Consider the following 25,657-nt stretch of genomic DNA (forward strand, 5'->3'; position numbering starts at 1 on the left):
CAGCTGGCGCATGTGCAAGAGGCTGCTTTGGAAGCAGAGGAGCATGGTTCCTGGGCCGTGCACTTTGCTGTTTCCCGCGAGACCCACGGTAATCATCGGCACGTACCATTTATTACTCTCCCTGTTTCTTGCCTTTGTTTAACAAGAGAGCCTGGCAGGACCTCTCCCGTTTCAAAGCTGCCACGACGACCTGAGGAGGACAGGCGACGCACCACCGATCCCAAACGCGGGCACGCAGTCGTTAGGCTCGATGGTCGGGCCGCCGTTCAGCAGGACCTAGACGGGCTGGAGGAAGGGGCCATCGGCGACCTCACCGCATCCAGCCCCAAAGCGGTAGGAAGTGAGAGCCGAAGCGAGCAGCAGAGACGAGGGCGGGGGAGGCTGACTGGGAAGGGGGCAGAGAGGTGCCTGGGCTGAAGGGGAGCCTGAGGAAAGGGCAGGGGAGGGGTTTCCCTCGGCCTCTGTTTGCCTTCTGCGTTGTTTCTCAAGACGCGAATCGGGAATTGGATGTTGACTGCTGTGGGCCAACAATCCAATTCAGTGCAGTCGCCTGACTCGAGGCTGCTTTGCCCGTGACAGGGAAGAGGTCTAAAAAGGAAAAGGGGGAAAGCTGAGCTAAGAAGGAGCCTCTCTGCTGTGGCCGTTCCTTGCATCTCTTCCCGCTTGTCGAGGATGCCTGCTTTGCTTCACAGAATCGCAGAGGAGTTGAGGTGGGAAGGGCCCTGTGGAGATGACCTCTCAAAGCGCGCTCAGCAAGAGCGGGTGGCCCACAGGCCTGTCCCATGGTCCGGTGGGCGGCAGCCGGGCGGCGGCACGGCAACGCAGCGATGTGACAACGCTGCAACGTGACAACGGTGTGATGCGACAATGCCCCGTGGCTCTATATAGCCGCTCGCTGGGAGCCTCTGGAGCGAGCGGAGTCAGCGCAGGGTCGCAGCTCCACGAGAGCTCTTGGAAGGAGCCGCGGAGCGCCGTCTCACTGCTGGCGTCCGAAAGGCAGACGCGCTGCCGAGTGCACTGGGAGAGAGGAGAGAGGTGAGCAGCGGGGCCGACGGAGAGGGCTCAGCCGGGGAGCCCCGGGTGTGGCAGGGTTGCTCTGGGGCCTTGGCACATGCCCTTTCTTGCAAGTGCCATGCAGGAGGCTTCTTGAGCTGGCACCTGAGTGTCTCTGTCTTCCTAGCTCGGGCACAGGAGACGGCACCTGGGAGAAGGAGCTACTGGGCTGATGGATCCGAGGCTGCTGGACCTCCCCCTCGGGGTCAAAATCCCTGTGTTGCCCGGCTCCAAGCCTGTCTTCTGCAGGGCAAAGCTGGGGGAAAAGGTAAACGAAGCAGAAAGGGGTAGAAAAGCTCTCTTCTTTTACGGGGTCCCCGTCATTCAGAGAAGGGGCGGCCTTGTGCCCACCTGCTCTACAGCGGGAGCTGCAGCCCTTCAGTCGCACGGGGCTGGGGAGGCGCGGGGAGCGCGTGGCTCCATGGTGCCAAGAGGAAGGAGGACTTGCCCCATAGCGGTGCTCCAGGCTGGCCAGAGCTGGATGGAGAGGAGTCTTCCAGCTACCTTTAGCTTTGCACAAGCACAGCTTGGCACCTCTGGGGAGCAGCGCAATCCTGTTTTGCAACAAGGGTGAATTGCCTGAGGAAAAGGCATGGCTGTAGGCAACATTGCAGCTCAGCTCCTTACAGGTGCAGCACGGGGTGCACCCCTCTCACCCCCGCAGTAAACAGCTCCTTGTCTGCCTCCAGCACCGGTAGAGATAGCCACCGGACGGGGGGGTGTAGGCAGAGGCCGCCTTCTCCGCTGGAGAGTCTCTGATGTAGCGAGAGCTCTCCTCTGGGTGGGAAGCAAGCCAGGGACTAGCCTGTACCTCGGAGCTTTGGAAATGCCAGCCTGTGTGTGTGAGGAGCTCGGAAGCATGTTCGTCTCCGCTGCTCTCTCCTGACCTGGAGTTCATCCTCTGGAACATCTCCCTTACAGCTTCAGCGGCCCTCATGCTATTTTGACCTGGGAGATCCCTACGGTCGCCGACTGCCCACAGAGTACAACAGCCTGCACGACCCCCATCTCCGGGCCTACCACAAACGCCAAGACAACCTGCAGAGGCTGAAGAGAGGGGGTTTCGTCACCAGCGATGGCAAGGTAGGTTTGGCCGATAGTCGTCGGGCCGATAAAAACGCTTCCCTCCGAGCGGGGTTCCCCGAGCGCAGAGGGAGCACGTGCAGAGGAGCAGCCCCCCTCCCGCTGGGTTTGGGCTGTTTCGGGGAAGGCAGCCTGCTGCCAGTAGCTGGCTTGACAGCGTTCGGGCGATTTCTGCCCTCGTCTCTCCGTAGGTGGTTTGCACTCTGAAGGAGTTCAACGAGTACAGGCAGTATCTGACCGGACTCAAGCTGGAGGCAGAGTACGTGTTCAGGCGAGAGGAGGTAGGCAAAGCGCAGTGTTGGCGGACGCCTGTCAGCGGCACGGTGCCGAGGGCTGGGGCTTGGCTCGCGGCATCTCGGGGGGGGCGCTCAGTGCAGAAGAGACGAGGGCTGTGCTCGTGGGCCAGGCGTGGTGCCGGGGAAAGGACTAGCTGGCTCGGAGCTGAGCCAGCGCAGGGTGCTGGGGTGGGCACGGGCAGGAAGGTCATGTGCGAGCCCGTGTTGTCCTGAGGGAACCCTTCTCTTGTGCCCTCGCCGCGTGGCTGAAGCAGAGCGCTGGCCTGGGCCCGCGTGAAGCCTCAGCACGCAGGGGCGGGAGCGCTTGTCTGGGCAACGGCGAGCCACAACGCGGTGTCACCTTGCAGGAAAGGCTTCGGCAACGCCTGGCCATGTTAAGGGATGCCCACAAACCGCTGGGGACAATCGACGCTTCGTGCCTGCTGGAGCAGCTGCGGCAGCCTCAAAGACCACCTTGCCCACCTCCACCCGCGAGCAGAAAGATCTCCCTGAAATCGGGGCGCTGCAGGAGGCTGAAAGCAGCTTTGGATGAAGGCCAAACCTGCTCCCAACCTGAGCTGGGACAGGAAGGTGCTGAGCTGCCCAGGAGGGTCAGTAGCGGTGCTGACTCCGGCAAGCAGCCAGACCGCGCTGCAGACAGCGTGTCCAGAGCTGCGTCTCAACAACAAGCCGCAACAGAAGCCCAGAAGCTTGAAGAGGTGGCTGAGGCTGTGGTGTGGGAAGTGTTGCAGAGGGTGAAGGCTCCTCGGGCTCAGGCTGCCTGCGTTTTAAGGAGGGCTGCCCAGGGGATCAGGGGAAGCTTGTGTGGCAGCGCCGGAGGAGCAGAGCCTTTGGAGACTTCTCCTTCACTTTGCCAGCAGGAAATCGGACGGGTGGCCAAAGAGCTCGTAGCGACCGTGCTGGAGAGCTTGGCAAAGGCTTTGACATCCAGCATGGCCACAGCGTGTGAGCCAGGGCCGGCAGGCAGGCGGAAGGAGCGACCTGTTGCCGGAGGAGCCACCCGAGCCGAGGAAGAGAAATCGGGGCAAGCTGAAACAGCAGCTTCCGATGGAGCGTCTGCAGAGGCTTCCCTGGACAAACTCATCAGAGAAGTTGTTGACGGCGTTTGCTGCACCTTGGAATCCTTTGCAACTTCTCAGGTTGAACGAGACCCTAGCTGCAAATATTCCAACAGCCTGGAGCTTCCTGGGAGAAATCTCTCCAAGAGACAGGCGCAGCCATCCCAGGCGCCTTTCTCAAGGCAGGCTGTGGAACAAGCACAGGGACTCCCCAGAGCATCTCAACAGCAGAGCCTGGAAGCAAGCAAGGGACCAAAGTCGCTTGCCTTGCAGCCACTGCCAAACAGAGTCGCTGCTGATGCCTCGCAACTCAGTGGCACGACTGCCGGGGAGAGCATCCAAAATGCCTCCTCCGGAGTTCAGCAGCACCACGCCGAACGGGCTGGGTATGCCACAACTGTTGTCCCTGAGGTTCTTGCAACGGCGCCGAAGTTCGAGCGAGAACTGACGCCGAAGCCGACAGCCTTAGCCAACACTTTGGCTATAAGGACCATGGCAAGCCGCATCATCGACTCTGTTTTAGAGCGGAGCTGTCAACCCGGGCCTGCCCTGAGTCCCAGACTGAATTTTGGAAGGTGCGTCGCAAAGCTGCCTGCACCATCAGATGGAAAGGAGAGCTATCCCGCTGAGGACGTCCTCCCCTCCGTGTGCCCACACTTCTCCGGACAGCCCGTCGTCCGGCGGGTGCGAAGCCCCCTGCCCGGGCAGGAGCACAGCGCAGAGCAGTGCGCGTAAAGCTTGTGCAAGGCGAGCCCCAGCAGCCCGTGTCAGAAAGGAGGGTGTTAGCTGGCAGGCTTGTGGACACTGTCCTGAGGAGGTGTGTGGCAGGAGAGGTGCAGAGCCCCTGGGCAGCTCCACCAGGCAGCACACACAGACCTTACGCCCTTGTGCTCGCAATAAAGAGCTCACTCCCAAGTGCTTGCTTGTGCCTACCTACGTTCAAGCCAGCCCAGGCTGTGTCTGGGCATTTTCCCTGCGGCAATCTCCCTCGTCTTTTTCCCTCCTGCGGCCTCCGTCACGCTAAGACCCGATTTTAGAGGGAATCTTAACCACGGAGGCGAGAAGTAGCCAGCATTTTTGTCTTGTTTAGCAAGCTTTGCTGCCAGGCTAGCGGAGGGGACGGGTCCGGTTCTAGGAGGCCTGGCTTTCATCTTCTGTGAGGGACAATGTTGGCCTTCGCCTTGAGATCCTTTTTGCAGGGCCCTTTCTCCTCAGGCCAAGCTCCCCCAGAAGCTCTGCACAGATAGGTGCTGTCACTGCGCCTGGGATGGGCGGTGGCCTCTCCACCCGGGGCCCGCTCTGCCACGTGTTGTTTGGGTCTGGTCTGTCCTGAGCGGGGAGGCAGGTATGTTGTGGAGGCCCAGAATGGTGCACGGGAGCAGGTTCGCATGAGCAGCCCGTGCCAGGGCTCAGCCAGAGGGGAGCGGCGGGAGCAACCCCCTCTCGAACGGGAGCTCACTACCCTGCTGTGCCGCACACGGGCTTGGCCTTGGACGGTCTCCCATGGAGCATCCCCTGGGGAAGGGAGGCCTTCGGTCCCACAAGGAGACAAGGCCGAGGGTTGACAGTTGACATTCAAACGCTAACTGCTCGGCGGTGGAAATTTGTGACCGAGGAACGATCCGGCACGGAGGGCAAGGAGGCCCCACTGCGAGAAGGGGTTGACCTGGCTGGAAGCAGGGGTGCCAGAGACAGCAGGACTCCCTGCAAGGGAGCGCAGTTTCCCTGGGTGATTAGAAACAGCCTCGGCACTGCCTTGTAGCCATCCTGGAACGGAAGCTCTCAGGGGCCACCTCTGACTGGCCAGCAGAGCTGCTCTGGGAGATGGGCCCACGGCCCAGCTGAGGTGCCCCAGGCAAACCGCTCAAACTGCTCACGGGATGGGCGCTGGTGCAAGGGGAGGGAAGGAACCTGCTTGTGATGCATCATTGCCGACTCCAGGTAGAGCCGCTCTGCCCAATGCATTGTTCGGGTTTTTTGGTTTAGCTTGGTTGTTTTTCGTATTCAAGCACAAACGTGGGTTTAGTTTGCCTCGAGGGGTGCCGTAAAAATTCCCCAATAGCAGGAAACAGAGCCCGGCCTACCCAGAGAACCTCTCGAGTCTTTGGTTTACCACTCTGCCCATCTGCAGAGAGAAAGTAACCCCAGCTGCAGGGAGCCTACAGCGGGCACCTGGAGGGGCCCTCACAGCCCTGCGACACCGGCAACAAGGGACATGTTGTGCAGGCGTTCTTTAGCTCTAACTTCTGGAAGGCCTTCCCACAGGAACTGCTATGTATCGGAGGCTGTGAGCAGTGGCTCGAGGTAAGGCGTGAGCTCCCTCAGTCTCTCTCTCCACCCCAGCCTCTTTCCCGGGACAATGCCAGCCCTTCAGGATCACCAGCACTCGTCCCCACACCTCCACAGCCAGCCCCTCTCTCCCCCAGGCTAAAGGCGTCCTTCTCTCCTGGCTGGCCAAACCAGAGGTCCCTCGTGTTCCCTGGCAAGACGGTCAGCACGCAGACGCAGAGAGGGAAATGCTCGCTGCAGGCAGCTAGGTATGCTCCCGAGCACCTTGGCTGCCCCTGGAGCAGCCAGCCCCTCGGGCCCTCTTCTCACTCATGTCAGCACCAGAAAACACCAGCAGCCAAACCACCTTCCCTCTGCTACTCCAGCCCTGCCCGGTCACTCTGGATTCTGTTCTGAATTGCCTTCTTTCTGTTCGTGCCCTCTCCTCGACTGGAATGGCAAAACCCCGTGACACGGGGGTGAGAATATCTTTGTAAGCAAACTGGCTGGCAGGACGGAGACACGCAGCGCCGCGTGCCTCTGTCGCCTCTGCACCCCGGCCCCTGCCGAGGCTTTCGGCAGAGACCGCCTTCCTCCTGCCCTCGCTGAGCTCCTGGGCTCAGAAGTGCCGTGAACTTCAGTGGGTCTCTTTGCAGGGACGTCACCACGCTCGTAACATCGCAGGCTGTCCCAGCTGATGTGTGGCCATGGGATCCTCTCCGTGACCTTTACCGATACCCCAACACACCGCAGTGTGCTGGTTTTGGCTGACAAGGCGTTAATTCTCCTCCCCGTGGGGCGCCGGCTACCTTTCCAGCTTCCCGCGCTCTGCCACGTCGGCGGGAGGCTGGCAGGGGCAGAGGGGCAGGGCCACGGCGGGGGCGGCTGCCCGCCGCTGCCCAATGGCATGTTCATTCCGTAGCATGTGACACCATGGCCAGTATATTAAGGGGGGGGCAGTTTTCGGCTCGGAAGAGGCGCGCCGTGGGGCGGGCGGGCGCCTGCGTCGCGTGGCGTATTTCCGCCCTTCATTCCCCTCCCCCGCCCCGCCCGGGTTTTGCGCCTCTCGTTGTTCTCATTTCCATTGCATTGTTGTTGTTTGGGTTTTTTTTCGAAATCTTAATCATCGAACTGTTCTTATCTGAACCCACGAGCGTTACCCTTCTGATTCTCTCCCCGATCTGCCCGTGGGGGAGTGAGCGAGCGGCTGTGCGGGGCTGAGCTGCCGGCTAAACCACGACACACAGGTAAGGAGCGGTCTCTGTTTTTAAAGTGATGGAACCCCAGAGGTGTGACACAACTTCCAAGGGGGTCTTAGTTTAGCTAGTTCCTGTCACTTTTGTGACTCCCTGACTTGCACTGCACAGGGCGTTCTGCTCTGCCTTGCCTAGCTTCTTACAGGCAGAGCCCGGCGGATGCACGGTCTGGCGTCTGCTGCGGCTCTCGGGCGTCCCTGTGCTTTCCAGCTGCAGAGGAACTGCACACAGGGCCTCGCACGTCCCCTACCGGGACCACATACAGCTCCGGCAGCGCTTCCTGAGGGTGCAAATGTCTGTGAACACGGCGCAAGGGGCGTCGCTGTTGTGGCTGAGGAGCCAACGCCGCAGGGAGAGGGGAGTCGGGGCACAGCCGATGCCGCTCCTGCGCTTGCAAAGCAGGAGAAGAGCGGCAGCTGGCGCATGTGCAAGAGGCTGCTTTGGAAGCAGAGGAGCATAGTTCCTGGGCCGTGCACTTTGCTGTTTCCCGCGAGACCCACGGTAATCATCGGCACGTACCATTTATTACTCTCCCTGTTTCTTGCCTTTGTTTAACAAGAGAGCCTGGCAGGACCTCTCCCGTTTCAAAGCTGCCACGACGACCTGAGGAGGACAGGCGACGCACCACCGATCCCAAACGCGGGCACGCAGTCGTTAGGCTCGATGGTCGGGCCGCCGTTCAGCAGGACCTAGACGGGCTGGAGGAAGGGGCCATCGGCGACCTCACCGCATCCAGCCCCAAAGCGGTAGGAAGTGAGAGCCGAAGCGAGCAGCAGAGACGAGGGCGGGGGAGGCTGACTGGGAAGGGGGCAGAGAGGTGCCTGGGCTGAAGGGGAGCCTGAGGAAAGGGCAGGGGAGGGGTTTCCCTCGGCCTCTGTTTGCCTTCTGCGTTGTTTCTCAAGACGCGAATCGGGAATTGGATGTTGACTGCTGTGGGCCAACAATCCAATTCAGTGCAGTCGCCTGACTCGAGGCTGCTTTGCCCGTGACAGGGAAGAGGTCTAAAAAGGAAAAGGGGGAAAGCTGAGCTAAGAAGGAGCCTCTCTGCTGTGGCCGTTCCTTGCATCTCTTCCCGCTTGTCGAGGATGCCTGCTTTGCTTCACAGAATCGCAGAGGAGTTGAGGTGGGAAGGGCCCTGTGGAGATGACCTCTCAAAGCGCGCTCAGCAAGAGCGGGTGGCCCACAGGCCTGTCCCATGGTCCGGTGGGCGGCAGCCGGGCGGCGGCACGGCAACGCAGCGATGTGACAACGCTGCAACGTGACAACACTGTGATGCGACAATGCCCCGTGGCTCTATATAGCCGCTCGCTGGGAGCCTCTGGAGCGAGCGGAGTCAGCGCAGGGTCGCAGCTCCACGAGAGCTCTTGGAAGGAGCCGCGGAGCGCCGTCTCACTGCTGGCGTCCGAAAGGCAGACGCACTGCCGAGTGCACTGGGAGAGAGGAGAGAGGTGAGCAGCGGGGCCGACGGAGAGGGCTCAGCCGGGGAGCCCCGGGTGTGGCAGGGTTGCTCTGGGGCCTTGGCACATGCCCTTTCTTGCAAGTGCCATGCAGGAGGCTTCTTGAGCTGGCACCTGAGTGTCTCTGTCTTCCTAGCTCGGGCACAGGAGACGGCACCTGGGAGAAGGAGCTACTGGGCTGATGGATCCGAGGCTGCTGGACCTCCCCCTCGGGGTCAAAATCCCTGTGTTGCCCGGCTCCAAGCCTGTCTTCTGCAGGGCAAAGCTGGGGGAAAAGGTAAACGAAGCAGAAAGGGGTAGAAAAGCTCTCTTCTTTTACGGGGTCCCCGTCATTCAGAGAAGGGGCGGCCTTGTGCCCACCTGCTCTACAGCGGGAGCTGCAGCCCTTCAGTCGCACAGGGCTGGGGAGGCGCGGGGAGCGCGTGGCTCCATGGTGCCAAGAGGAAGGAGGACTTGCCCCATAGCGGTGCTCCAGGCTGGCCAGAGCTGGATGGAGAGGAGTCTTCCAGCTACCTTTAGCTTTGCACAAGCACAGCTTGGCACCTCTGGGGAGCAGCGCAATCCTGTTTTGCAACAAGGGTGAATTGCCTGAGGAAAAGGCATGGCTGTAGGCAACATTGCAGCTCAGCTCCTTACAGGTGCAGCACGGGGTGCACCCCTCTCACCCCCGCAGTAAACAGCTCCTTGTCTGCCTCCAGCACCGGTAGAGATAGCCACCGGACGGGGGGGTGTAGGCAGAGGCCGCCTTCTCCGCTGGAGAGTCTCTGATGTAGCGAGAGCTCTCCTCTGGGTGGGAAGCAAGCCAGGGACTAGCCTGTACCTCGGAGCTTTGGAAATGCCAGCCTGTGTGTGTGAGGAGCTCGGAAGCATGTTCGTCTCCGCTGCTCTCTCCTGACCTGGAGTTCATCCTCTGGAACATCTCCCTTACAGCTTCAGCGGCCCTCATGCTATTTTGACCTGGGAGATCCCTACGGTCGCCGACTGCCCACAGAGTACAACAGCCTGCACGACCCCCATCTCCGGGCCTACCACAAACGCCAAGACAACCTGCAGAGGCTGAAGAGAGGGGGTTTCGTCACCAGCGATGGCAAGGTAGGTTTGGCCGATAGTCGTCGGGCCGATAAAAACGCTTCCCTCCGAGCGGGGTTCCCCGAGCGCAGAGGGAGCACGTGCAGAGGAGCAGCCCCCCTCCCGCTGGGTTTGGGCTGTTTCGGGGAAGGCAGCCTGCTGCCAGTAGCTGGCTTGACAGCGTTCGGGCGATTTCTGCCCTCGTCTCTCCGTAGGTGGTTTGCACTCTGAAGGAGTTCAACGAGTACAGGCAGTATCTGACCGGACTCAAGCTGGAGGCAGAGTACGTGTTCAGGCGAGAGGAGGTAGGCAAAGCGCAGTGTTGGCGGACGCCTGTCAGCGGCACGGTGCCGAGGGCTGGGGCTTGGCTCGCGGCATCTCGGGGGGGGCGCTCAGTGCAGAAGAGACGAGGGCTGTGCTCGTGGGCCAGGCGTGGTGCCGGGGAAAGGACTAGCCGGCTCAGAGCTGAGCCAGCGCAGGGTGCTGGGGTGGGCACGGGCAGGAAGGTCATGTGCGAGCCCGTGTTGTCCTGAGGGAACCCTTCTCTTGTGCCCTCGCCGCGTGGCTGAAGCAGAGCGCTGGCCTGGGCCCGCGTGAAGCCTCAGCACGCAGGGGCGGGAGCGCTTGTCTGGGCAACGGCGAGCCACAACGCGGTGTCACCTTGCAGGAAAGGCTTCGGCAACGCCTGGCCATGTTAAGGGATGCCCACAAACCGCTGGGGACAATCGACGCTTCGTGCCTGCTGGAGCAGCTGCGGCAGCCTCAAAGACCACCTTGCCCACCTCCACCCGCGAGCAGAAAGATCTCCCTGAAATCGGGGCGCTGCAGGAGGCTGAAAGCAGCTTTGGATGAAGGCCAAACCTGCTCCCAACCTGAGCTGGGACAGGAAGGTGCTGAGCTGCCCAGGAGGGTCAGTAGCGGTGCTGACTCCGGCAAGCAGCCAGACCGCGCTGCAGACAGCGTGTCCAGAGCTGCGTCTCAACAACAAGCCGCAACAGAAGCCCAGAAGCTTGAAGAGGTGGCTGAGGCTGTGGTGTGGGAAGTGTTGCAGAGGGTGAAGGCTCCTCGGGCTCAGGCTGCCTGCGTTTTAAGGAGGGCTGCCCAGGGGATCAGGGGAAGCTTGTGTGGCAGCGCCGGAGGAGCAGAGCCTTTGGAGACTTCTCCTTCACTTTGCCAGCAGGAAATCGGACGGGTGGCCAAAGAGCTCGTAGCGACCGTGCTGGAGAGCTTGGCAAAGGCTTTGACATCCAGCATGGCCACAGCGTGTGAGCCAGGGCCGGCAGGCAGGCGGAAGGAGCGACCTGTTGCCGGAGGAGCCACCCGAGCCGAGGAAGAGAAATCGGGGCAAGCTGAAACAGCAGCTTCCGATGGAGCGTCTGCAGAGGCTTCCCTGGACAAACTCATCAGAGAAGTTGTTGACGGCGTTTGCTGCACCTTGGAATCCTTTGCAACTTCTCAGGTTGAACGAGACCCTAGCTGCAAATATTCCAACAGCCTGGAGCTTCCTGGGAGAAATCTCTCCAAGAGACAGGCGCAGCCATCCCAGGCGCCTTTCTCAAGGCAGGCTGTGGAACAAGCACAGGGACTCCCCAGAGCATCTCAACAGCAGAGCCTGGAAGCAAGCAAGGGACCAAAGTCGCTTGCCGTGCAGCCACTGCCAAACAGAGTCGCTGCTGATGCCTCGCAACTCAGTGGCACGACTGCCGGGGAGAGCATCCAAAATGCCTCCTCCGGAGTTCAGCAGCACCACGCCGAACGGGCTGGGTATGCCACAACTGTTGTCCCTGAGGTTCTTGCAACGGCGCCGAAGTTCGAGCGAGAACTGACGCCGAAGCCGACAGCCTTAGCCAACACTTTGGCTATAAGGACCATGGCAAGCCGCATCATCGACTCTGTTTTAGAGCGGAGCTGTCAACCCGGGCCTGCCCTGAGTCCCAGACTGAATTTTGGAAGGTGCGTCGCAAAGCTGCCTGCACCATCAGATGGAAAGGAGAGCTATCCCGCTGAGGACGTCCTCCCCTCCGTGTGCCCACACTTCTCCGGACAGCCCGTCGTCCGGCGGGTGCGAAGCCCCCTGCCCGGGCAGGAGCACAGCGCAGAGCAGTGCGCGTAAAGCTTGTGCAAGGCGAGCCCCAGCAGCCCGTGTCAGAAAGGAGGGTGTTAGCTGGCAGGCTTGTGGACACTGTCCTGAGGAGGTGTGTGGCAGGAGAGGTGCAGAGCCCCTGGGCAGCTCCACCAGGCAGCACACACAGACCTTACGCCCTTGTGCTCGCAATAAAGAGCTCACTCCCAAGTGCTTGCTTGTGCCTACCTACGTTCAAGCCAGCCCAGGCTGTGTCTGGGCATTTTCCCTGCGGCAATCTCCCTCGTCTTTTTCCCTCCTGCGGCCTCCGTCACGCTAAGACCCGATTTTAGAGGGAATCTTAACCACGGAGGCGAGAAGTAGCCAGCATTTTTGTCTTGTTTAGCAAGCTTTGCTGCCAGGCTAGCGGAGGGGACGGGTCCGGTTCTAGGAGGCCTGGCTTTCATCTTCTGTGAGGGACAATGTTGGCCTTCGCCTTGAGATCCTTTTTGCAGGGCCCTTTCTCCTCAGGCCAAGCTCCCCCAGAAGCTCTGCACAGATAGGTGCTGTCACTGCGCCTGGGATGGGCGGTGGCCTCTCCACCCGGGGCCCGCTCTGCCACGTGTTGTTTGGGTCTGGTCTGTCCTGAGCGGGGAGGCAGGTATGTTGTGGAGGCCCAGAATGGTGCACGGGAGCAGGTTCGCATGAGCAGCCCGTGCCAGGGCTCAGCCAGAGGGGAGCGGCGGGAGCAACCCCCTCTCGAACGGGAGCTCACTACCCTGCTGTGCCGCACACGGGCTTGGCCTTGGACGGTCTCCCATGGAGCATCCCCTGGGGAAGGGAGGCCTTCGGTCCCACAAGGAGACAAGGCCGAGGGTTGACAGTTGACATTCAAACGCTAACTGCTCGGCGGTGGAAATTTGTGACCGAGGAACGATCCGGCACGGAGGGCAAGGAGGCCCCACTGCGAGAAGGGGTTGACCTGGCTGGAAGCAGGGGTGCCAGAGACAGCAGGACTCCCTGCAAGGGAGCGCAGTTTCCCTGGGTGATTAGAAACAGCCTCGGCACTGCCTTGTAGCCATCCTGGAACGGAAGCTCTCAGGGGCCACCTCTGACTGGCCAGCAGAGCTGCTCTGGGAGATGGGCCCACGGCCCAGCTGAGGTGCCCCAGGCAAACCGCTCAAACTGCTCACGGGATGGGCGCTGGTGCAAGGGGAGGGAAGGAACCTGCTTGTGATGCATCATTGCCGACTCCAGGTAGAGCCGCTCTGCCCAATGCATTGTTCGGGTTTTTTGGTTTAGCTTGGTTGTTTTTCGTATTCAAGCACAAACGTGGGTTTAGTTTGCCTCGAGGGGTGCCGTAAAAATTCCCCAATAGCAGGAAACAGAGCCCGGCCTACCCAGAGAACCTCTCGAGTCTTTGGTTTACCACTCTGCCCATCTGCAGAGAGAAAGTAACCCCAGCTGCAGGGAGCCTACAGCGGGCACCTGGAGGGGCCCTCACAGCCCTGCGACACCGGCAACAAGGGACATGTTGTGCAGGCGTTCTTTAGCTCTAACTTCTGGAAGGCCTTCCCACAGGAACTGCTATGTATCGGAGGCTGTGAGCAGTGGCTCGAGGTAAGGCGTGAGCTCCCTCAGTCTCTCTCTCCACCCCAGCCTCTTTCCCGGGACAATGCCAGCCCTTCAGGATCACCAGCACTCGTCCCCACACCTCCACAGCCAGCCCCTCTCTCCCCCAGGCTAAAGGCGTCCTTCTCTCCTGGCTGGCCAAACCAGAGGTCCCTCGTGTTCCCTGGCAAGACGGTCAGCACGCAGACGCAGAGAGGGAAATGCTCGCTGCAGGCAGCTAGGTATGCTCCCGAGCACCTTGGCTGCCCCTGGAGCAGCCAGCCCCTCGGGCCCTCTTCTCACTCATGTCAGCACCAGAAAACACCAGCAGCCAAACCACCTTCCCTCTGCTACTCCAGCCCTGCCCGGTCACTCTGGATTCTGTTCTGAATTGCCTTCTTTCTGTTCGTGCCCTCTCCTCGACTGGAATGGCAAAACCCCGTGACACGGGGGTGAGAATATCTTTGTAAGCAAACTGGCTGGCAGGACGGAGACACGCAGCGCCGCGTGCCTCTGTCGCCTCTGCACCCCGGCCCCTGCCGAGGCTTTCGGCAGAGACCGCCTTCCTCCTGCCCTCGCTGAGCTCCTGGGCTCAGAAGTGCCGTGAACTTCAGTGGGTCTCTTTGCAGGGACGTCACCACGCTCGTAACATCGCAGGCTGTCCCAGCTGATGTGTGGCCATGGGATCCTCTCCGTGAGCTTTACCGATACCCCAACACACCGCAGTGTGCTGGTTTTGGCTGACAAGGCGTTAATTCTCCTCCCCGTGGGGCGCCGGCTACCTTTCCAGCTTCCCGCGCTCTGCCACGTCGGCGGGAGGCTGGCAGGGGCAGAGGGGCAGGGCCACGGCGGGGGCGGCTGCCCGCCGCTGCCCAATGGCATGTTCATTCCGTAGCATGTGACACCATGGCCAGTATATTAAGGGGGGGGCAGTTTTCGGCTCGGAAGAGGCGCGCCGTGGGGCGGGCGGGCGCCTGCGTCGCGTGGCGTATTTCCGCCCTTCATTCCCCTCCCCCGCCCCGCCCGGGTTTTGCGCCTCTCGTTGTTCTCATTTCCATTGCATTGTTGTTGTTTGGGTTTTTTTTCGAAATCTTAATCATCGAACTGTTCTTATCTGAACCCACGAGCGTTACCCTTCTGATTCTCTCCCCGATCTGCCCGTGGGGGAGTGAGCGAGCGGCTGTGCGGGGCTGAGCTGCCGGCTAAACCACGACACACAGGTAAGGAGCGGTCTCTGTTTTTAAAGTGATGGAACCCCAGAGGTGTGACACAACTTCCAAGGGGGTCTTAGTTTAGCTAGTTCCTGTCACTTTTGTGACTCCCTGACTTGCACTGCACAGGGCGTTCTGCTCTGCCTTGCCTAGCTTCTTACAGGCAGAGCCCGGCGGATGCACGGTCTGGCGTCTGCTGCGGCTCTCGGGCGTCCCTGTGCTTTCCAGCTGCAGAGGAACTGCACACAGGGCCTCGCACGTCCCCTACCGGGACCACATACAGCTCCGGCAGCGCTTCCTGAGGGTGCAAATGTCTGTGAACACGGCGCAAGGGGCGTCGCTGTTGTGGCTGAGGAGCCAACGCCGCAGGGAGAGGGGAGTCGGGGCACAGCCGATGCCGCTCCTGCGCTTGCAAAGCAGGAGAAGAGCGGCAGCTGGCGCATGTGCAAGAGGCTGCTTTGGAAGCAGAGGAGCATAGTTCCTGGGCCGTGCACTTTGCTGTTTCCCGCGAGACCCACGGTAATCATCGGCACGTACCATTTATTACTCTCCCTGTTTCTTGCCTTTGTTTAACAAGAGAGCCTGGCAGGACCTCTCCCGTTTCAAAGCTGCCACGACGACCTGAGGAGGACAGGCGACGCACCACCGATCCCAAACGCGGGCACGCAGTCGTTAGGCTCGATGGTCGGGCCGCCGTTCAGCAGGACCTAGACGGGCTGGAGGAAGGGGCCATCGGCGACCTCACCGCATCCAGCCCCAAAGCGGTAGGAAGTGAGAGCCGAAGCGAGCAGCAGAGACGAGGGCGGGGGAGGCTGACTGGGAAGGGGGCAGAGAGGTGCCTGGGCTGAAGGGGAGCCTGAGGAAAGGGCAGGGGAGGGGTTTCCCTCGGCCTCTGTTTGCCTTCTGCGTTGTTTCTCAAGACGCGAATCGGGAATTGGATGTTGACTGCTGTGGGCCAACAATCCAATTCAGTGCAGTCGCCTGACTCGAGGCTGCTTTGCCCGTGACAGGGAAGAGGTCTAAAAAGGAAAAGGGGGAAAGCTGAGCTAAGAAGGAGCCTCTCTGCTGTGGCCGTTCCTTGCATCTCTTCCCGCTTGTCGAGGATGCCTGCTTTGCTTCACAGAATCGCAGAGGAGTTGAGGTGGGAAGGGCCCTGTGGAGATGACCTCTCAAAGCGCGCTCAGCAAGAGCGGGTGGCCCACAGGCCTGTCCCATGGTCCGGTGGGCGGCAGCCGGGCGGCGGCACGGCAACGCAGCGATGTGACAACGCTGCAACGTGACAACACTGTGATGCGACAATGCCCCGTGGCTCTATATAGCCGCTCGCTGGGAGCCTCTGGAGCGAGCGGAGTCAGCGCAGGGTCGCAGCTCCACGAGAGCTCTTGGAAGGAGCCGCGGAGCGCCGTCTCACTGCTGGCGTCCGAAAGGCAGACGCACTGCCGAGTGCACTGGGAGAGAGGAGAGAGGTGAGCAGCGGGGCCGACGGAGAGGGCTCAGCCGGGGAGCCCCGGGTGTGGCAGGGTTGCTCTGGGGCCTTGGCACATGCCCTTTCTTGCAAGTGCCATGCAGGAGGCTTCTTGAGCTGGCACCTGAGTGTCTCTGTCTTCCTAGCTCGGGCACAGGAGACGGCACCTGGGAGAAGGAGCTACTGGGCTGATGGATCCGAGGCTGCTGGACCTCCCCCTCGGGGTCAAAATCCCTGTGTTGCCCGGCTCCAAGCCTGTCTTCTGCAGGGCAAAGCTGGGGGAAAAGGTAAACGAAGCAGAAAGGGGTAGAAAAGCTCTCTTCTTTTACGGGGTCCCCGTCATTCAGAGAAGGGGCGGCCTTGTGCCCACCTGCTCTACAGCGGGAGCTGCAGCCCTTCAGTCGCACAGGGCTGGGGAGGCGCGGGGAGCGCGTGGCTCCATGGTGCCAAGAGGAAGGAGGACTTGCCCCATAGCGGTGCTCCAGGCTGGCCAGAGCTGGATGGAGAGGAGTCTTCCAGCTACCTTTAGCTTTGCACAAGCACAGCTTGGCACCTCTGGGGAGCAGCGCAATCCTGTTTTGCAACAAGGGTGAATTGCCTGAGGAAAAGGCATGGCTGTAGGCAACATTGCAGCTCAGCTCCTTACAGGTGCAGCACGGGGTGCACCCCTCTCACCCCCGCAGTAAACAGCTCCTTGTCTGCCTCCAGCACCGGTAGAGATAGCCACCGGACGGGGGGGTGTAGGCAGAGGCCGCCTTCTCCGCTGGAGAGTCTCTGATGTAGCGAGAGCTCTCCTCTGGGTGGGAAGCAAGCCAGGGACTAGCCTGTACCTCGGAGCTTTGGAAATGCCAGCCTGTGTGTGTGAGGAGCTCGGAAGCATGTTCGTCTCCGCTGCTCTCTCCTGACCTGGAGTTCATCCTCTGGAACATCTCCCTTACAGCTTCAGCGGCCCTCATGCTATTTTGACCTGGGAGATCCCTACGGTCGCCGACTGCCCACAGAGTACAACAGCCTGCACGACCCCCATCTCCGGGCCTACCACAAACGCCAAGACAACCTGCAGAGGCTGAAGAGAGGGGGTTTCGTCACCAGCGATGGCAAGGTAGGTTTGGCCGATAGTCGTCGCGCCGATAAAAACGGTTCCCTCCGAGCGGGGTTCCCCGAGCGCAGAGGGAGCACGTGCAGAGGAGCAGCCCCCCTCCCGCTGGGTTTGGGCTGTTTCGGGGAAGGCAGCCTGCTGCCAGTAGCTGGCTTGACAGCGTTCGGGCGATTTCTGCCCTCGTCTCTCCGTAGGTGGTTTGCACTCTGAAGGAGTTCAACGAGTACAGGCAGTATCTGACCGGACTCAAGCTGGAGGCAGAGTACGTGTTCAGGCGAGAGGAGGTAGGCAAAGCGCAGTGTTGGCGGACGCCTGTCAGCGGCACGGTGCCGAGGGCTGGGGCTTGGCTCGCGGCATCTCGGGGGGGGCGCTCAGTGCAGAAGAGACGAGGGCTGTGCTCGTGGGCCAGGCGTGGTGCCGGGGAAAGGACTAGCCGGCTCAGAGCTGAGCCAGCGCAGGGTGCTGGGGTGGGCACGGGCAGGAAGGTCATGTGCGAGCCCGCGTTGTCCTGAGGGAACCCTTCTCTTGTGCCCTCGCCGCGTGGCTGAAGCAGAGCGCTGGCCTGGGCCCGCGTGAAGCCTCAGCACGCAGGGGCGGGAGCGCTTGTCTGGGCAACGGCAAGCCGCAACGCGGTGTCACCTTGCAGGAAAGGCTTCGGCAACGCCTGGCCACGTTAAGGGATGCCCACAAACCGCTGGGGACAATCGACGCTTCGTGCCTGCTGGAGCAGCTGCGGCAGCCTCAAAGACCATCTTGCCCACCTCCACCCGCGAGCAGAAAGATCTCCCTGAAATCGGGGCGCTGCAGGAGGCTGAAAGCAGCTTTGGACGAAGGCCAAACCTGCTCCCAACCTGAGCTGGGACAGGAAGGTGCTGAGCTGCCCAGGAGGGTCAGTAGCGGTGCTGACTCCGGCAAGCAGCCAGACCGCGCTGCAGACAGCGTGTCCAGAGCTGCGTCTCAACAACAAGCCGCAACAGAAGCCCAGAAGCTTGAAGAGGTGGCTGAGGCTGTGGTGTGGGAAGTGTTGCAGAGGGTGAAGGCTCCTCGGGCTCAGGCTGCCTGCGTTTTAAGGAGGGCTGCCCAGGGGATCAGGGGAAGCTTGTGTGGCAGCGCCGGAGGAGCAGAGCCTTTGGAGACTTCTCCTTCACTTTGCCAGCAGGAAATCGGACGGGTGGCCAAAGAGCTCGTAGCGACCGTGCTGGAGAGCTTGGCAAAGGCTTTGACATCCAGCATGGCCACAGCGTGTGAGCCAGGGCCGGCAGGCAGGCGGAAGGAGCGACCTGTTGCCGGAGGAGCCACCCGAGCCGAGGAAGAGAAATCGGGGCAAGCTGAAACAGCAGCTTCCGATGGAGCGTCTGCAGAGGCTTCCCTGGACAAACTCATCAGAGAAGTTGTTGACGGCGTTTGCTGCACCTTGGAATCCTTTGCAACTTCTCAGGTTGAACGAGACCCTAGCTGCAAATATTCCAACAGCCTGGAGCTTCCTGGGAGAAATCTCTTCAAGAGACAGGCGCAGCCATCCCAGGCGCCTTTCTCAAGGCAGGCTGTGGAACAAGCACAGGGACTCCCCAGAGCATCTCAACAGCAGAGCCTGGAAGCAAGCAAGGGACCAAAGTCGCTTGCCTTGCAGCCACTGCCAAACAGAGTCGCTGCTGATGCCTCGCAACTCAGTGGCACGACTGCCGGGGAGAGCATCCAAAATGCCTCCTCCGGAGTTCAGCAGCACCACGCCGAACGGGCTGGGTATGCCACAACTGTTGTCCCTGAGGTTCTTGCAACGGCGCCGAAGTTCGAGCGAGAACTGACGCCGAAGCCGACAGCCTTAGCCAACACTTTGGCTATAAGGACCATGGCAAGCCGCATCATCGACTCTGTTTTAGAGCGGAGCTGTCAACCCGGGCCTGCCCTGAGTCCCAGACTGAATTTTGGAAGGTGCGTCGCAAAGCTGCCTGCACCATCAGATGGAAAGGAGAGCTATCCCGCTGAGGACGTCCTCCCCTCCGTGTGCCCACACTTCTCCGGACAGCCCGTCGTCCGGCGGGTGCGAAGCCCCCTGCCCGGGCAGGAGCACAGCGCAGAGCAGTGCGCGTAAAGCTTGTGCAAGGCGAGCCCCAGCAGCCCGTGTCAGAAAGGAGGGTGTTAGCTGGCAGGCTTGTGGACACTGTCCTGAGGAGGTGTGTGGCAGGAGAGGTGTAGAAGAGCCCCTGGGCAGCTCCACCAGGCAGCACACACAGACCTTACGCCCTTGTGCTCGCAATAAAGAGCTCACTCCCAAGTGCTTGCTTGTGCCTACCTACGTTCAAACCAGCCCAGGCTGTGTCTGGGCATTTTCCCTGCGGCAATCTCCCTCGTCTTTTTCCCTCCTGCGGCCTCCGTCACGCTAAGACCCGATTTTAGAGGGAATCTTAACCACGGAGGCGAGAAGTAGCCAGCATTTTTGTCTTGTTTAGCAAGCTTTGCTGCCAGGCTAGCGGAGGGGACGGGTCCGGTTCTAGGAGGCCTGGCTTTCACCTTCTGTGAGGGACAATGTTGGCCTTCGCCTTGAGATCCTTTTTGCAGGGCCCTTTCTCCTCAGGCCAAGCTCCCCCAGAAGCTCTGCACAGTTAGGTGCTGTCACTGCGCCTGGGATGGGCGGTGGCCTCTCCGCCCGGGGCCCGCTCTGCCACGTGTTGTTTGGGTCTGGTCTGTCCTGAGCGGGGAGGCAGGTATGTTGTGGAGGCCCAGAATGGTGCACGGGAGCAGGTTCGCATGAGCAGCCCGTGCCAGGGCTCAGCCAGAGGGGAGCGGCGGGAGCAACCCCCTCTTGAACGGGAGCTCACTACCCTGCTGTGCCGCACACGGGCTTGGCCTTGGACGGTCTCCCATGGAGCATCCCCTGGGGAAGGGAGGCCTTCGGTCCCACAAGGAGACAAGGCCGAGGGTTGACAGTTGACATTCAAACGCTAACTGCTCGGCGGTGGAAATTTGTGACCGAGGAACGATCCGGCACGGAGGGCAAGGAGGCCCCACTGCGAGAAGGGGTTGACCTGGCTGGAAGCAGGGGTGCCAGAGACAGCAGGACTCCCTGCAAGGGAGCGCAGTTTCCCTGGGTGATTAGAAACAGCCTCGGCACTGCCTTGTAGCCATCCTGGAACGGAAGCTCTCAGGGGCCACCTCTGACTGGCCAGCAGAGCTGCTCTGGGAGATGGGCCCACGGCCCAGCTGAGGTGCCCCAGGCAAACCGCTCAAACTGCTCACGGGATGGGCGCTGGTGCAAGGGGAGGGAAGGAACCTGCTTGTGACGCATCATTGCCGACTCCAGGTAGAGCCGCTCTGCCCAATGCATTGTTCGGGTTTTTTGGTTTAGCTTGGTTGTTTTTCGTATTCAAGCACAAACGTGGGTTTAGTTTGCCTCGAGGGGTGCCGTAAAAATTCCCCAATAGCAGGAAACAGAGCCCGGCCTACCCAGAGAACCTCTCGAGTCTTTGGTTTACCACTCTGCCCATCTGCAGAGAGAAAGTAACCCCAGCTGCAGGGAGCCTACAGCGGGCACCTGGAGGGGCCCTCACAGCCCTGCGACACCGGCAACAAGGGACATGTTGTGCAGGCGTTCTTTAGCTCTAACTTCTGGAAGGCCTTCCCACAGGAACTGCTATGTATCGGAGGCTGTGAGCAGTGGCTCGAGGTAAGGCGTGAGCTCCCTCAGTCTCTCTCTCCACCCCAGCCTCTTTCCCGGGACAATGCCAGCCCTTCAGGATCACCAGCACTCGTCCCCACACCTCCACAGCCAGCCCCTCTCTCCCCCAGGCTAAAGGCGTCCTTCTCTCCTGGCTGGCCAAACCAGAGGTCCCTCGTGTTCCCTGGCAAGACGGTCAGCACGCAGACGCAGAGAGGGAAATGCTCGCTGCAGGCAGCTAGGTATGCTCCCGAGCACCTTGGCTGCCCCTGGAGCAGCCAGCCCCTCGGGCCCTCTTCTCACTCATGTCAGCACCAGAAAACACCAGCAGCCAAACCACCTTCCCTCTGCTACTCCAGCCCTGCCCGGTCACTCTGGATTCTGTTCTGAATTGCCTTCTTTCTGTTCGTGCCCTCTCCTCGACTGGAATGGCAAAACCCCGTGACACGGGGGTGAGAATATCTTTGTAAGCAAACTGGCTGGCAGGACGGAGACACGCAGCGCCGCGTGCCTCTGTCGCCTCTGCACCCCGGCCCCTGCCGAGGCTTTCGGCAGAGACCGCCTTCCTCCTGCCCTCGCTGAGCTCCTGGGCTCAGAAGTGCCGTGAACTTCAGTGGGTCTCTTTGCAGGGACGTCACCACGCTCGTAACATCGCAGGCTGTCCCAGCTGATGTGTGGCCATGGGATCCTCTCCGTGACCTTTACCGATACCCCAACACACCGCAGTGTGCTGGTTTTGGCTGACAAGGCGTTAATTCTCCTCCCCGTGGGGCGCCGGCTACCTTTCCAGCTTCCCGCGGTCTGCCACGTCGGCGGGAGGCTGGCAGGGGCAGAGGGGCAGGGCCACGGCGGGGGCGGCTGCCCGCCGCTGCCCAATGGCATGTTCATTCCGTAGCATGTGACACCATGGCCAGTATATTAAGGGGGGGGCAGTTTTCGGCTCGGAAGAGGCGCGCCGTGGGGCGGGCGGGCGCCTGCGTCGCGTGGCGTATTTCCGCCCTTCATTCCCCTCCCCCGCCCCGCCCGGGTTTTGCGCCTCTCGTTGTTCTCATTTCCATTGCATTGTTGTTGTTTGGGTTTTTTTTCGAAATCTTAATCATCGAACTGTTCTTATCTGAACCCACGAGCGTTACCCTTCTGATTCTCTCCCCGATCTGCCCGTGGGGGAGTGAGCGAGCGGCTGTGCGGGGCTGAGCTGCCGGCTAAACCACGACACACAGGTAAGGAGCGGTCTCTGTTTTTAAAGTGATGGAACCCCAGAGGTGTGACACAACTTCCAAGGGGGTCTTAGTTTAGCTAGTTCCTGTCACTTTTGTGACTCCCTGACTTGCACTGCACAGGGCGTTCTGCTCTGCCTTGCCTAGCTTCTTACAGGCAGAGCCCGGCGGATGCACGGTCTGGCGTCTGCTGCGGCTCTCGGGCGTCCCTGTGCTTTCCAGCTGCAGAGGAACTGCACACAGGGCCTCGCACGTCCCCTACCGGGACCACATACAGCTCCGGCAGCGCTTCCTGAGGGTGCAAATGTCTGTGAACACGGCGCAAGGGGCGTCGCTGTTGTGGCTGAGGAGCCAACGCCGCAGGGAGAGGGGAGTCGGGGCACAGCCGATGCCGCTCCTGCGCTTGCAAAGCAGGAGAAGAGCGGCAGCTGGCGCATGTGCAAGAGGCTGCTTTGGAAGCAGAGGAGCATGGTTCCTGGGCCGTGCACTTTGCTGTTTCCCGCGAGACCCACGGTAATCATCGGCACGTACCATTTATTACTCTCCCTGTTTCTTGCCTTTGTTTAACAAGAGAGCCTGGCAGGACCTCTCCCGTTTCAAAGCTGCCACGACGACCTGAGGAGGACAGGCGACGCACCACCGATCCCAAACGCGGGCACGCAGTCGTTAGGCTCGATGGTCGGGCCGCCGTTCAGCAGGACCTAGACGGGCTGGAGGAAGGGGCCATCGGCGACCTCACCGCATCCAGCCCCAAAGCGGTAGGAAGTGAGAGCCGAAGCGAGCAGCAGAGACGAGGGCGGGGGAGGCTGACTGGGAAGGGGGCAGAGAGGTGCCTGGGCTGAAGGGGAGCCTGAGGAAAGGGCAGGGGAGGGGTTTCCCTCGGCCTCTGTTTGCCTTCTGCGTTGTTTCTCAAGACGCGAATCGGGAATTGGATGTTGACTGCTGTGGGCCAACAATCCAATTCAGTGCAGTCGCCTGACTCGAGGCTGCTTTGCCCGTGACAGGGAAGAGGTCTAAAAAGGAAAAGGGGGAAAGCTGAGCTAAGAAGGAGCCTCTCTGCTGTGGCCGTTCCTTGCATCTCTTCCCGCTTGTCGAGGATGCCTGCTTTGCTTCACAGAATCGCAGAGGAGTTGAGGTGGGAAGGGCCCTGTGGAGATGACCTCTCAAAGCGCGCTCAGCAAGAGCGGGTGGCCCACAGGCCTGTCCCATGGTCCGGTGGGCGGCAGCCGGGCGGCGGCACGGCAACGCAGCGATGTGACAACGCTGCAACGTGACAACGGTGTGATGCGACAATGCCCCGTGGCTCTATATAGCCGCTCGCTGGGAGCCTCTGGAGCGAGCGGAGTCAGCGCAGGGTCGCAGCTCCACGAGAGCTCTTGGAAGGAGCCGCGGAGCGCCGTCTCACTGCTGGCGTCCGAAAGGCAGACGCACTGCCGAGTGCACTGGGAGAGAGGAGAGAGGTGAGCAGCGGGGCCGACGGAGAGGGCTCAGCCGGGGAGCCCCGGGTGTGGCAGGGTTGCTCTGGGGCCTTGGCACATGCCCTTTCTTGCAAGTGCCATGCAGGAGGCTTCTTGAGCTGGCACCTGAGTGTCTCTGTCTTCCTAGCTCGGGCACAGGAGACGGCACCTGGGAGAAGGAGCTACTGGGCTGATGGATCCGAGGCTGCTGGACCTCCCCCTCGGGGTCAAAATCCCTGTGTTGCCCGGCTCCAAGCCTGTCTTCTGCAGGGCAAAGCTGGGGGAAAAGGTAAACGAAGCAGAAAGGGGTAGAAAAGCTCTCTTCTTTTACGGGGTCCCCGTCATTCAGAGAAGGGGCGGCCTTGTGCCCACCTGCTCTACAGCGGGAGCTGCAGCCCTTCAGTCGCACAGGGCTGGGGAGGCGCGGGGAGCGCGTGGCTCCGTGGTGCCAAGAGGAAGGAGGACTTGCCCCATAGCGGTGCTCCAGGCTGGCCAGAGCTGGATGGAGAGGAGTCTTCCAGCTACCTTTAGCTTTGCACAAGCACAGCTTGGCACCTCTGGGGAGCAGCGCAATCCTGTTTTGCAACAAGGGTGAATTGCCTGAGGAAAAGGCATGGCTGTAGGCAACGTTGCAGCTCAGCTCCTTACAGGTGCAGCACGGGGTGCACCCCTCTCACCCCCGCAGTAAACAGCTCCTTGTCTGCCTCCAGCACCGGTAGAGATAGCCACCGGACGGGGGGGTGTAGGCAGAGGCCGCCTTCTCCGCTGGAGAGTCTCTGATGTAGCGAGAGCTCTCCTCTGGGTGGGAAGCAAGCCAGGGACTAGCCTGTACCTCGGAGCTTTGGAAATGCCAGCCTGTGTGTGTGAGGAGCTCGGAAGCATGTTCGTCTCCGCTGCTCTCTCCTGACCTGGAGTTCATCCTCTGGAACATCTCCCTTACAGCTTCAGCGGCCCTCATGCTATTTTGACCTGGGAGATCCCTACGGTCGCCGACTGCCCACAGAGTACAACAGCCTGCACGACCCCCATCTCCGGGCCTACCACAAACGCCAAGACAACCTGCAGAGGCTGAAGAGAGGGGGTTTCGTCACCAGCGATGGCAAGGTAGGTTTGGCCGATAGTCGTCGGGCCGATAAAAACGGTTCCCTCCGAGCGGGGTTCCCCGAGCGCAGAGGGAGCACGTGCAGAGGAGCAGCCCCCCTCCCGCTGGGTTTGGGCTGTTTCGGGGAAGGCAGCCTGCTGCCAGTAGCTGGCTTGACAGCGTTCGGGCGATTTCTGCCCTCGTCTCTCCGTAGGTGGTTTGCACTCTGAAGGAGTTCAACGAGTACAGGCAGTATCTGACCGGACTCAAGCTGGAGGCAGAGTACGTGTTCAGGCGAGAGGAGGTAGGCAAAGCGCAGTGTTGGCGGACGCCTGTCAGCGGCACGGTGCCGAGGGCTGGGGCTTGGCTCGCGGCATCTCGGGGGGGGCGCTCAGTGCAGAAGAGACGAGGGCTGTGCTCGTGGGCCAGGCGTGGTGCCGGGGAAAGGACTAGCCGGCTCGGAGCTGAGCCAGCGCAGGGTGCTGGGGTGGGCACGGGCAGGAAGGTCATGTGCGAGCCCGCGTTGTCCTGAGGGAACCCTTCTCTTGTGCCCTCGCCGCGTGGCTGAAGCAGAGCGCTGGCCTGGGCCCGCGTGAAGCCTCAGCACGCAGGGGCGGGAGCGCTTGTCTGGGCAACGGCAAGCCGCAACGCGGTGTCACCTTGCAGGAAAGGCTTCGGCAACGCCTGGCCACGTTAAGGGATGCCCACAAACCGCTGGGGACAATCGACGCTTCGTGCCTGCTGGAGCAGCTGCGGCAGCCTCAAAGACCATCTTGCCCACCTCCACCCGCGAGCAGAAAGATCTCCCTGAAATCGGGGCGCTGCAGGAGGCTGAAAGCAGCTTTGGACGAAGGCCAAACCTGCTCCCAACCTGAGCTGGGACAGGAAGGTGCTGAGCTGCCCAGGAGGGTCAGTAGCGGTGCTGACTCCGGCAAGCAGCCAGACCGCGCTGCAGACAGCGTGTCCAGAGCTGCGTCTCAACAACAAGCCGCAACAGAAGCCCAGAAGCTTGAAGAGGTGGCTGAGGCTGTGGTGTGGGAAGTGTTGCAGAGGGTGAAGGCTCCTCGGGCTCAGGCTGCCTGCGTTTTAAGGAGGGCTGCCCAGGGGATCAGGGGAAGCTTGTGTGGCAGCGCCGGAGGAGCAGAGCCTTTGGAGACTTCTCCTTCACTTTGCCAGCAGGAAATCGGACGGGTGGCCAAAGAGCTCGTAGCGACCGTGCTGGAGAGCTTGGCAAAGGCTTTGACATCCAGCATGGCCACA

The 25,657-nt window shown here is 61.2% G+C and overlaps 3 protein-coding genes across 3 annotated transcripts in view; all 3 read left to right on the top strand.

The window, feature by feature from the left end:
• Positions 1 to 579: 579 nt before the first annotated feature.
• Positions 580 to 4,407, top strand: LOC142064271 (uncharacterized). Its single transcript, XM_075108975.1, has 5 exons — positions 580 to 1,035; positions 1,181 to 1,321; positions 1,975 to 2,136; positions 2,328 to 2,417; positions 2,780 to 4,407. Exons 2-5 carry the CDS (start codon positions 1,226 to 1,228, stop codon positions 4,223 to 4,225), a joined length of 1,794 nt encoding a protein of 597 aa, XP_074965076.1. The 5' UTR covers positions 580 to 1,035; positions 1,181 to 1,225; the 3' UTR covers positions 4,226 to 4,407.
• Positions 4,408 to 5,705: 1,298 nt separating this feature from the next.
• LOC142064294 (uncharacterized) lies at positions 5,706 to 19,260 on the top strand. The gene is made up of 6 exons (XM_075109052.1): positions 5,706 to 5,794; positions 7,574 to 7,760; positions 9,402 to 9,563; positions 16,829 to 16,990; positions 17,182 to 17,271; positions 17,634 to 19,260. Exons 1-6 carry the CDS (start codon positions 5,706 to 5,708, stop codon positions 19,077 to 19,079), a joined length of 2,136 nt encoding a protein of 711 aa, XP_074965153.1. The 3' UTR covers positions 19,080 to 19,260.
• Positions 19,261 to 20,562: 1,302 nt separating this feature from the next.
• The window catches only part of LOC142064295 (uncharacterized), a 43,261-nt gene continuing 38,166 nt past the window's right edge, over positions 20,563 to 25,657 (top strand). The window contains exons 1-3 of the mRNA XM_075109053.1: positions 20,563 to 20,651; positions 22,431 to 22,617; positions 24,259 to 24,420. Of these exons, the coding sequence (XP_074965154.1) occupies positions 20,563 to 20,651; positions 22,431 to 22,617; positions 24,259 to 24,420 (438 nt within the window). The remainder of the gene's footprint in view (positions 20,652 to 22,430; positions 22,618 to 24,258; positions 24,421 to 25,657) is intronic.

The sequence above is a fragment of the Phalacrocorax aristotelis genome, chromosome 13, assembly GCF_949628215.1.
Source record: "Phalacrocorax aristotelis chromosome 13, bGulAri2.1, whole genome shotgun sequence".
Classification (NCBI taxonomy): domain Eukaryota; kingdom Metazoa; phylum Chordata; class Aves; order Suliformes; family Phalacrocoracidae; genus Phalacrocorax; species Phalacrocorax aristotelis.

Excerpts from the sequence above, each read along its gene's own strand:
- LOC142064271 (XM_075108975.1), top strand. The coding sequence starts at position 1,226 with ATGGATCCGAGGCTGCTGGACCTCCCCCTCGGGGTCAAAATCCCTGTG. Across the intron at positions 2,137-2,327 it reads TCGTCACCAGCGATGGCAAG|GTGGTTTGCACTCTGAAGGA; the intron begins GTAGGTTTGGCC and ends GTCTCTCCGTAG. Across the intron at positions 2,418-2,779 it reads ACGTGTTCAGGCGAGAGGAG|GAAAGGCTTCGGCAACGCCT; the intron begins GTAGGCAAAGCG and ends GTCACCTTGCAG.
- LOC142064294 (XM_075109052.1), top strand. The coding sequence starts at position 5,706 with ATGTTGTGCAGGCGTTCTTTAGCTCTAACTTCTGGAAGGCCTTCCCAC. Across the intron at positions 7,761-9,401 it reads CCGCATCCAGCCCCAAAGCG|CTTCAGCGGCCCTCATGCTA; the intron begins GTAGGAAGTGAG and ends TCTCCCTTACAG. Across the intron at positions 16,991-17,181 it reads TCGTCACCAGCGATGGCAAG|GTGGTTTGCACTCTGAAGGA; the intron begins GTAGGTTTGGCC and ends GTCTCTCCGTAG.